General features: G+C 42.4%; 2 protein-coding genes across 4 annotated transcripts in view; both read right to left on the bottom strand.

The window, feature by feature from the left end:
• Positions 1-275: 275 nt before the first annotated feature.
• pgrmc2 (progesterone receptor membrane component 2) lies at positions 276-7245 on the bottom strand. The gene is made up of 3 exons (XM_077620844.1): positions 6744-7245; positions 3428-3583; positions 276-2286 (listed from the first exon to the last, which is right to left on the bottom strand). Exons 1-3 carry the CDS (start codon positions 7090-7092, stop codon positions 2180-2182), a joined length of 612 nt encoding a protein of 203 aa, XP_077476970.1. The 5' UTR covers positions 7093-7245; the 3' UTR covers positions 276-2179.
• A 564-nt stretch (positions 7246-7809) lies between these two features.
• Positions 7810-11624, bottom strand: part of larp1b (La ribonucleoprotein 1B) — a 61379-nt gene continuing 57564 nt past the window's right edge. For all 3 annotated transcript variants that reach the window (XM_077620839.1, XM_077620838.1, XM_077620842.1), the window contains one exon: positions 7810-8639. In XM_077620839.1, coding sequence (XP_077476965.1) covers positions 8454-8639 — 186 coding nt within the window. In that variant the 3' untranslated portion in view covers positions 7810-8453. The remainder of the gene's footprint in view (positions 8640-11624) is intronic.

Below are 11624 nucleotides of genomic sequence, written 5' to 3'. Positions count from 1 at the left end.
CAGTGAAACGAATGTAAACCAACATCATTGCCTCGGCGTCTGCTTCTCCCTGTTTAAATGGTTCTTGCAACTGAATTTTCACTACAGATACTTTTTTGTGATTGAACTGACACAAGATTTTTTTGCACTTTTTTTTTTGCCTCATCTTTGCGAAAAAAATGTTACAATTTTAATCTCACTCCCACAGTGGATTGACTTGCATAGTGGGACCTTTCATTTTACCTGAACATTTTCACCACTTGATATTTTCAGCCAGATAACAACCAGACAAAGAATCAATTATTAAACAAAACATTTATTATGCGTGAACAATTCCCTTCCTGCTTGGCGCTCGCAGACACACACACACAAACTCACACACACTTTGCTGACGTTTAAATAGGTGACACTGTGGTAATGGGCAGAGCTCACTGTTGCTGCACATGCTTGAATAAAATGATGGATATTGTTTCTTATATACACCATCTGCCACAGAGACTAACATACAATCATAGAAAATGGAAAACAGGGAATGGGGCATGGGCGAATCAGTTATGGCATGGCTGAAGGTAAACCAAGAAAAAAAAATTAACTGCGTGAATATGGCAGTAACACTGACTGAATCCTAAGCGCTAGTTATTTTCAAGTCGTGAATTTAACTAATTGGGAGGGTGAGGGGGGTGATGGGGGGTTTCTGAGAGGGCCGGGGCGCCTTCTCCACCGGGGCTGACCAAGCTAATAAGGCACGACTAATTTGGATCGGGAAAGGGGACCCCCTGGAGTTTTTTCTTTTTAGGGATGTGGGGGGACTACAGACTTGTAGCCGGCTTGTAAACAACTTGATTAGGAACACCAATCTCAAGCACTTTTAACTCATTCACTGCCATTGACAGCAATAGACTGGCAGTGAATGATCATTTTCCAGGGTCATTGGCAGCAATATTAGTACAATCCGTTTGGACAGGGAGGGTATCTCCCGAGTCCAACTGGATTGGACGTCAATTACCTTCAGTAGCCGCCAGTGTTCATGAAATAATATTGGAGCCGACGGAACAGCAGGGTTGATGTGTTCTCCCAAATTTGAGCATTGCATGTCATAACATGCCAAAGTAACAGAATGGTAAAAGTAAAAAAAAAAACTATTTTAAAACATCCATCACTGTCAAAAGCAGTAAATGAGTTAAGCCCCTGATTCCAAAACGCAAACACCTCCCCCCTTTTACATTTTGCCTACCAAATGGCGCAAGACTGCCCAATTGTGACTTCTTATGCGTGACAATGCATAAACCTCCTCTTGAGCCGTGATGGCGCTATAGATATATACGTGATAGATTCAGAAATATATGATTTTAAACCCAAAGGCATTCAGCATACCTGAATTGTACAACATGCATACATAACGAAACTTCCAAAACATTATTCAAACACTTTAAACAATGCGTTAGCCACCCAGCTCAGATTAAAAAACAAAGAAAAACATTAATCCATGTTGGACCAGTTGAATAAAACATTTTTATGTATGAATCTATCGCATACGGGGAAAAATGTCACAGAAAGTATGAATCTATCGCATATGAGCGGAAATGTCACAGGCTTGGCGCAGAACTGCCCAATTGTGACTGCGTATACTTGTATAATGACAATAAAAGCATTCAATTCTATTCAATTAGGTAGCTGTATTATTCCAGGTGGAAAGGACATTTTCTGGTAGTGACAAATAAGAACATTTATATATGTGATAAATTCAGAATAAAATGTAAATGTTTTTCATCTAAATTTATCACGTAAATAACTCTAGGGCCACCGCGGCTCGAAAAGAGGCGATGCATTCCATGCGCAGTGTCAATCGGGAAACTGAAGGCTAATGTAGTTTACATACAAGTTTATGGCATTTAAATAAAGTTGAGCTTTTGTTTTTTTTGTAATTTATAGCACTGTCATGGCTCAAGTCTCAATCAGGTAGTGACGGACAACAAGGGGTAGTGCAAACACTACAAACAAGAGGACAGAGTGCCGCCCTGCCTCCACCTTTGGTACTGCCACACGTGTGCCCAAGAACAAAATGATTGAAAGAGCGTCGCAATGTGGACGGTGAAAAGAAAAATGATGATTTCCTGAAACCCATCCAGAAGGTGGAGAGGAAGTGGGGGAACGGGGTATGAAGGTGGTGGTCCAGGGAAGATAGGAAGTTAGGAGGCAGTCAATCGTGTTTGGGGTGCTCTTTGATGTCTTTGACGTCCTCCTCGTCCGTGTACTCAGACGGCTCATCGCCTGGCTTCAGCAGCCGACCTACATAGTCGTACTTCTCTGAAACACCCACAAGAAAAAAATGGGGTTACATAGGAGGGGAAAAAAAGTCTTTTTTTGCTGTGAATAAAGAGCATATGGCTGTGAGTGTGCTCTATACTTGTCAATGACGAGAAATATGGTGAGATTTATGTGTGAATTTTTTGTTTCGAGATTCAAATGAGGCGAATCAATGCTATACAGTCATACCTCTACTTACAAATGCCTCTAGGTACGAAATTTCCAGGTTATGAAACCTTTTGAGATGCAAATGAGTTTCTCGAGATACAAAAAAATATCCAAGTTACGAAAACATCAATACATTTCCCATATCCGTTATTTTATTTTGAAATTACGCGGATTCACTTCTTCTTGCTTGACAATTTCCCTACACTCTACTGGGCTCTCATTGGCTGTCTCACAACAACCCTCCATGTTTATTTGACCGCAGTTGTGTGCTTAAACTTATGCTTGCCTAACGTTAGCTTCCTGACACTTGCACTTTAACACGAATAGATTTTGCATGTTCATTCATTTTAATGGCTTATTTATGATCATGTTCTCTCATTTTTGTGTATCCTCACACTTTTCATACAAAATTGGGACATTGGTGAATTTTAAGGGTTTATGGTAGTTTTGTCTTTGTCTGTCGATAGTTGGTAGTTTTGTGCGGACCGTGGAACAAATTTTACATATAAAGTACTGCTCTACTTACGAAATTTTCTACTTACAAAAACAGTTCTGTAACCAATTAATTTCGTAAGTAGAGGTACAACTGTATTTCATCGTTCAATTTTAAGTTAGCGGGCCCATTTGGAAAACAAAAATCTTTTGTATTTAATCTTTCATGTGTGCAATATTCCTGGTTCTGCATGTTCCACTTTTTTATTCTTGGTTACTAGAAGACTTCCAATACATTTTAAAGGGGAGGGCTGACATTGAATGAATGTTCATACATTTCAGAACCATCGACAGAGCGTCCAATCCATTTAAAGTGGCAACCAGATTGAATATCTACAATATGTTAAGAGGGGTTATTTGTTTAAATGGTTCACATTTATTTTGGTCATTGGCTTCCATTGACAATGCTGACCACTGATTCCAGTCTCTTAAAGGGGAAGTAAAGGATTTTTTGTGTCAATGTGCTTTTGAGGCAGCGTACCCATGAACTGCATCTCCCACTCTCTGACGCTCTCCATCTGAACGGCACTGAGGTCGGACAGGTCGTCGTACTCGTCCCTCAGGGCATTTTTCTCCAGGCAGAAGGTGGCCAGGCCTCGCGACGCGTCACGGCCCGCGAAAATCCCATACGGACCCTCTAACACCGCCACAAAACAAAAATGTTAGCCAAACAAAACCAAAATAAAATAAAAACCAACACACAACAAAGCAGCTCTGATATTTAAATAATTGCACCATCGGATTATATATATTTACGAATGGAAGTAGATTTCCTCACCCACAAATTCCCTTCTCCTTCCATTTTTAAAATAAGTGTATTGCCTCTTGGTCTGAATATGGGCTGACAAGACTGAATAAGCATTTTGAGTAGATAATCCATTCTGAGACATTGCTGACCTAAAACTTGTACAAATCCGTAGTTTTCAGTTTGAATATACATGTATATTTTGTATACAGGCCCGGCGAAGCGAGTGGTTAGCGCGTCAGCCTCACAGCTCTTGGGTCCTTGGTTCAAGTCCAGGTTATGTCTACCTGTGTGGAGTTTGCATGAGTTTCCTCCGGGCACTACGGTTTCTGCCCACATTTCAAAAACATGCATGGGAGGCTGATTGAACACACTAAATTGCTCCTAGGTATGGGTGTGAGTGTACATGGTTGTCCGTCTCCTTGTGCCCTTCGATCGGCTGGCCACCGATTCAGGGTGTCCCCCCGCTTCTGGCCCGGAGACTTAGTCACATCTTTCATACAAAATTGGGACACTGTGACCAATTTTAAAGGGTTTAGTTGGTAGTTGTGTGAGGAATGAATTAGAGAATTTACATATAAAGTACACCTCTACTTACGAAATTTTCAAGTTACGAAAAGTCTTGCAACCTATTAATTTCGTAAGTAGAGGTACGACTGTACATACATATATACACACACACAAAACAGCCATTACGGTACAGAAAACCGCTTGTTTTTATTTTAGTCATACAAATAAAACACGCAATTTCATGTATATTTATTCATGATTTTTGTAGTTTATCATTTGGCAAATATAATCTGTATTTTTTTTTAAACACTATTTTATAATTATTTTTAAAATTGTGCTTACTGTAAATTTTCAGATTTATGTATTCTCAATAGAAGACCATTTGTAATTAATCAGAATAAGATATTTGCAAACATCTGCTCTACTTTGAAAACAATCGTACTCTATTTTTTTTTATATCCATTGCGCAACTTGTCTGTGATTGGTTCTAATGCAGTTAAAATATTGCATCCAGAGTAACACAGCACATTTTTCTGAGACATGAGTCAACTGACAGCAAAAGATAAATTATGAAAAAATTCACTTGCTCTGAATTTTAGTTTCTAACCAGTACATTTCTGGCTTACAAGTAGTGAGAGTTTTGGTTTCCCTAATGCACGTGTCACACCGATTCCGCCGAGGGCCGCAGTGGGTCCTGGTCTTTGTTCCAACCAATCAGATGTCTTCTAAAATAAGTAGCACCTGACTTTAATTAATTGATTACACTTGCAAAAGGTATCCTCTTGTTGAGTTGGAATGAAAAGCTGCACCCACTGCGGCCCTTTGAGGACCGGTTTGACACCCCTGCTGAATGCATCATTACTGAAGTACACACGCGTCTGTGCATGGTCTATGAAGCGTGTGCCTTTATCAGTGCAGATAAGATAGGCTCCAAGTGAGAAGATAAACATTTGCTGACATTTTCCGTCTGCACAATTTCTTAAAACAAGAAAAAGACGATTGCATGAACGATATTGTAAAAAAAAAAAAGGCATTGCTACTTTTTGGGCATTTGCGATATATTGCAATAGATATTCCAATATTTTTAAACATTTTTGATTTTTCACCAGATAATTTGAATAGCTCTGATTTAAAAGACTTTAGTTGACCATGACCACGTTGTAATCATATACCGATTTTTCTTTTTTTAAATTGCACAGCAGTCTAAGTCGCACCAGCACCAACCGTGTGTGAGTCAGTTGGGATGGGAATCATCACCCCAAAAATCTGCGTGCTCTGTCAGAAAAAGGTGGCATGCCTAAGGTGGTCAGGGATGAGATCTTTCCCCGAGTGGACGAGTTAAGTATTGTGGGGTCTTGTTCACGAGTAAGGGAAGAATGCGGCGGGTGGGTCATGACCGAAAGAACAAGATTCTTGATACAAGCGGACGAAATGAGTTTCCCCCGGAGGCTGTCAGGGCTTCCCTTAGAGATAGGGCAAGAGGCTCTGAGTAGAGCCACTAATCCTCTGGTTCAAGGCATGCCAGATGAGGTGTCTCTCAGGCATCTGATTAGGATACCTCTGGAAGCGTCCCGTATGAGGAGTGATGGGCATTTCGCGGTGGCAGGAGGCTGCGGGGTCGAGCTATGACACGCTGGGGAGACTATGTTGACTATGGCTAGCCCCTGAATGCCTTGGGATCCTCTCGGAAGAGCTGAATGAAGTGGCTGGGGAGAGGGAAATCTGGGCTTCCCCGATGAAGCCGCTGCCCCTGCGACCCGACCTCAGATAAGTGGGAGAAAACAGATGGTTTATTTATTAACACATATTGTAACTACATTAATGATTAAATGGGCTCATGTCTTTTTCTTTACCGGATATTATATGGCCTTTTAAAACGTGTTCTCATGACAGGCCAAATTTAAAGTCAAGTTTAGGGGTTCAAAATAGTGTCTGGGAGGAAACCAAGCTAAACCACTCAAAGTAGGGTTTCAACATTTCAAGCCATTGTTAGAGCTAGGTTCGAAGCCACGGTAAGTTTCGATCTCGTGTTAAGGGTTTTAGATAAGATACATGTTTTGAATAAGGGCTATAAACTGAAGTTAGGGTTTCGAAGTTGGGTTTTAAGCATGTCTTAAGCACTCCAAATGGACACAGGCGAGGGCAGGTCAGCATGTAAACACGTTAAACTTTCAAGTTGGCGTTGTGGGCTCGCTTGTTGCCTCGCGAAGCCGTCTAATGTCGCACCTTTTCTTCATGCAGTCAACGCGGACTTGCGCGCCTTCATAACAGACAAAAGCCACCACAACGAGCCAAGCTATCCCGCCATTCACGAAGATGCTTTACGCCCAATTGTCGCCACGTATACGAGCACAACTTGTTCATAGAAGTGCCCGTTTCAACGGGTTTTGACGAGAGAACATGAATAAAGTCTAGAGTTAGTGGCGCTTTAAAAAAGACACAAGCCTTTGAAAAGACCGAAGAAAGCCAGTCCGCCATTCACGAAGCTACTCTGCGCTCGAACGAGACGTGCTAAGCGGCGAGACGTCCACGTTACACTTACCTTTCCCGTAGAACTTCTTCCCGCTGGTCACATCGAACACTTTCATGTTAACTGCCATGAGGATGCGGGGGTTCTGTAGACCGTCGTATTCGCGCAGCTGTTCTAGCGTCAAGTCCCGCCGCCTCATCTTAGGAAGCACTGAGGCCTCGTCGCACGGGTCCGCGCCGTCCGCCCCGAGCCGTCTGGCCCACCGGCGGTAGAGCACAGCGCACGTCGCTAACACGGCCAGCAGCGCCGCCAGATTGAGCAGCGCAGCGCCCAGACCAAACCTTCCGCCGCCGGACTCCTCCGCCGCTTCCCGGCCGTCGGAGTCGAGCGGAGGGCTCCAACTGTCTCCATCGTCCGCCATACTGCACGGTTAGCGTCTGGTCCCGTCTACCCGCCCCTCGACCCGTGCTGCATTCGGGGGTGTCGGAAAGTAGCGTGATGGCGAGGCCACGCCGGGATGGCCATTTTTTTTACACCACTTTGGCATCTCCAGGTTGTGAAATTGACAATATCATTTCACCCGCTTTCCACACCCAAACTTCGAATAGAGGAACAATCGACTGATACAATACTGTTGAAACAAATGAACTGTTCGCCGTCATTGTGACGGACTTTTCTTCGTCATGTAAACCGATCACAAGACACTTCAAAAATCTACCACGTAACACTACGTTTAAGTATCGCAGAAAAAAATAATAATTCAGTGTTAACGGACAACTTCGTCGCCGTCATTTTGTATTGCCTTTGCCGTAAAATATGACTATTGTGATGTGTTAAAGTTTCTCAATTTTCCCGCGTGAAGCTCTTTATTTTGATGGGGAGTTTAACGAGGGACACATGAAGGCAACACGTTAGCCGCCCACTTTTTCTTTTTGTCCTCACGTGGCATCTGTACTGTCAAAATGTGGAGTTATAATGCTATTTTATAATGGCTAATTCTTCCATTTAGTCCACGCTGTTAGTTTAACAGCAAATACGAGAAAAAATATGCAACTAATGTTTGTGTATATTTTTCTTCCCTGCTGTCATATGAAGTTAATCAGTTACAACAGTAAGTAACAAAGAAACCTGCAAAATGTACATTTATACAATCAAGTTTTATTTTTTTTTCAGGCGTTTTAACAGTACATGCATTGCTTTACCCTCCTTGCTAAAACTGCTCACACACACACTCCCACATTCCCCCTACTACTAATCACTTCCTAAAATCATAAAACATCCAAATATTTTTTTTATAGTATTTACATTTTTTCTTGTCATTCGGCTCCTAAACATCCATTTGTAGTGAACTGAAGCAAAAAGGAAAATAAAAATCAATTCAAGTGCTCTAAAAGCACCAAAAAGCACATAAAATAAACTTTGAGCGAAATAAAAGGTTAAAAACTTTCTGTTTCATTTATGGGGCGAACTCAAACCCATCATTCCAGCAGAAATCAATCAATCATTATGCAAAAGGCCATGAAAACACCATCACAATCAAGCTGATAAGATAAATTAAGTCAAGATGAACTTTTTAAAACTTGCTGATAGCATAAAATGAGTTTCAATTAAACGTGTCGACTTGATTGTCACAGAACGCATCTTTAGTTTTCCTTTTAAGAAGACGGATACTTAATACAGGTTGGAGAAGACTAGGGCACAGGAGGGCATCCGTCTCAGCAGATTGAGTTTGGCAAAAGTGAGGATTGAAAAACGGGGGGAATGCTTCTGACAGAAATGTCTTCATTGGGTGTCCTTCCCCGCTCGGGGATCCTCGGTGGCCTTCTTCTGGCCCCCTCCGTCTTTGTGCTGTGCTTTGAAGGATGATGCTTTTGAGGTAGAGTTAGGGGGGTGATGTCGATTTCGGCCATCGTCTCCCGCCGAGGAAGAGTGCCGTCTTCTCCGTCCTCCTTCCTCTCCCATGGGGGGCTGAAGGAACATCAAGGGGTTAAACAAGTCTAGCACCTCTCAGTTCTAACTTATTGTGCCTTTGTGGTCTTCCAAGAACCTCAATAGCAGCCATCAAAGGTGTGATTGGTTTCTAGTGAACTAATGAATTAACTCACTGGCATCAATGGCAGTGGACTTCCATCACTGTCATTGCAGCCAATTAAGTGGTCTCAAGTGTCCCACCAAGCGCCAGACAGTTTTTTCTCCAACATTTACCGTATTTTCTCGCATATTAGCCGCCTCCGCGTATAAGCCGCACCCTTAAAATTGCCTTAAAATTGTTGACGTTTACAATCTCTCTCGTATAAGATGCCCCGATTCACAATTTTCACCTCCATATTCATGGCTTCAATAGGGAGTACAAATATGTTACTTAGAAGGGAAAATTTTAAGAAAAATATTGGGTTTATTCTGGGATGTTATTATATGTTCATTAAGCATTTAATAGGTAATGAAGTTATAATTTAATTTGTGGTATACTTTATGTTGGGACCGAGTAAGCTCGAGGACACGTTCCCCCCACAGCTGCTTTCGAGGCCAGTTAATTGTCTTCAGGACTATTGACCGAACAGGACACCATGTTCCAGGCCGAGACTTTACAGAAAAAAAGTCAGGAAACAAATAATAACACTATTAATGAAATAAATAATAACTAAATAACCCTCTCTGAGTTCTTCACAGAAAAAACAGGAAATAAATAAAACTATTTATGAAATAAATAATAACTAAAAAACTCTCTCTGGGTTCTTCATAGAAAAAAAAGCCATGGAACATTAACTTTTTGTTGTGCCATGCACAATCTTCTCCCTTTGCTCTGAAGTTTATGCACGACACCACAACCGTCATTACAGAATCCCATGTCAACATTTTGCAGCACAGTGCTTGCTGGTGAATTCGGCAGTGGACTCGTAGCGGGGCGGTGAGACCCCTTTTTTCCAACTCCCGGTTCATGCGTCCCTTTATTAGACCGCGAGTTTCGCCCACCATGCTAGGAGCCCCGTCAGTCGTGATGCTAGCTAGCTTTGACCAGTCCAGGTCCAACTTCTCCATGGTTTGGCACACTTTGTCAAAAATATCCTCTCCCGTTGTAGTCCCTTTGAGACTTTGGAGGGCTGCCAGATCCTCGCAAATCTCAAAGTTTGCGCTAACTCCACGAATAAAAATGAGCAGTTACGCTGTGTCTTGCACGTCCGTGCTTTCATCCAGTGCTAATGAAAAAAACTCAAATTCTTTCGTCTTCTGCTGCAGCTGGGCATATACATTACTCCCGATTTCTTCAACGCGTCTGGTCATTGTACTCACCGACAGACTTACGGCATTAAATGCATCTTTCTTCTCGGGATACACCTCCTCCGCGACAGTATCCATACATTTCTTAACAAACTCTCCGTCAGTGAAAGGCTTACCGCTGCTTGCTATCAATTTAGCAACCCGAAAGCTGGCCCAAACGCTATCGTACTTGTCTTTGTGACGGGATTCATAGTGTCGGCAAAGATTGTATTCTTTGAATACCGCCACCGTCTCTTGACAAATGAGACAAACAGCCTTTTCTTTGCATTGAACAAAAAATAATCGTTTGTCCACTCCAGGTTAAATACCCTGCATTCTGAATCAATTTTTCTCTTACCTAACTTTTTCGCCATTATTCCGTTCTCAAATAGGTTGCACAGTTTTTTAATGCTTGAATAGTCCGCGATGGTCCCAGGGCTCCGCCCTCACCTGCGATCGTCCAGATGTCTCGGTAACACTGCTCGTGCATGCAACGGTGGACGTGCCCGCATGCATCAAAGGGAATCACTCTCCTCGCGCGTGTCACCAAAGAAGCAATGCGAAGCCCCGCTTCACTGGGATGATTTGTGGGCTCAGCAGGGGTGCAATGAACCAAACACAAGATTAAAACGTCCCAGTCTTCAAGGCCAAATTGGAAAAAAATCCGATAGCGTCTCTGGTATTATTCAGAGGGCCGGTCCAAATGTGCCGGCGGGCCGTAGTTTGGTGACCCCTGTTGTAGCCAGATTATGTTAATGATGTCTCCCTGTTTTGATTAGTGTATTAACAATAAACCTATCAAAAATCACTGCACATGGTATTTCTGAGATACTGTATGAATTGAAAAGATCGTCTGATGGATTGCACATTCCTAAAGGGTGTTTCCTGCACATAGACAATTTCAAAAAGGAAGTCATGTGAGCAGTGCAACCAGGAAGTGTGTGTCCGTAGTGGTCTAGTTTCTCATCCCAGGGTAAGATGGCGGCGCCACGAGGGAGCAATTGCAGGCACAAGTGAGTTTTTTCACGTTTTATGCAAGATAGGTTTTTATTTTCTTGAATTTCATTTATTGAGGTCAAAATACATTTTCTTAAGCGTTTTATCTGTTTATCTTTTCTCTATTTTGAAATAAATGACCGCATCGGCCGCATTGTCTTGCATTATGGCGTTTCGTCCTTGTTCGACCTTTTTGGAATGTGGGAGGAAACCCACGCAGACCGGGGAGAGCTTGCAAACTCTACATATGTGGACCGACCTGCATTTTAACCCAGGATCCCAGAGCTGTGAGGCCGACGTGCTAACCATGCAGTCAACCGGGCTGCCCAGTTTTATAGCCATAAAATAGTTATTGAGGGTTGGATTGATTCAGACGCAGCACTACTGAAGGCCTAGGTGTGGAATGGACGGCCCGCCACTGATATACACGCACACACACAGACATATTTTTGAGCTGCCAATTAATTGACCAGGTCTGCTTTAGAACAACCCCGGAAATGATAGGATTTGTTTCAAAACAAAAGACTGGTTGTTTCGTCAGCCTTAATAATACTTCCCTTATGAAAAAAAAAAATGTTAAAGCGATTGAGGCCTAGCTATGCAATCGATTCCGAATCGATTGCCACCCTGAGGTCGCACAAGACGAATCATTTGTCAGAACTAGTAATTTGGATGATTCACAATGCACTCGTGTTACTG

The sequence above is a fragment of the Stigmatopora argus genome, chromosome 15 (assembly GCF_051989625.1).
Source record: "Stigmatopora argus isolate UIUO_Sarg chromosome 15, RoL_Sarg_1.0, whole genome shotgun sequence".
Classification (NCBI taxonomy): Eukaryota; Metazoa; Chordata; class Actinopteri; order Syngnathiformes; family Syngnathidae; genus Stigmatopora; species Stigmatopora argus.
The sequence above is the reverse complement of the archived record's forward strand: the minus strand, read 5'-3'. Positions and strand labels throughout refer to the sequence as shown.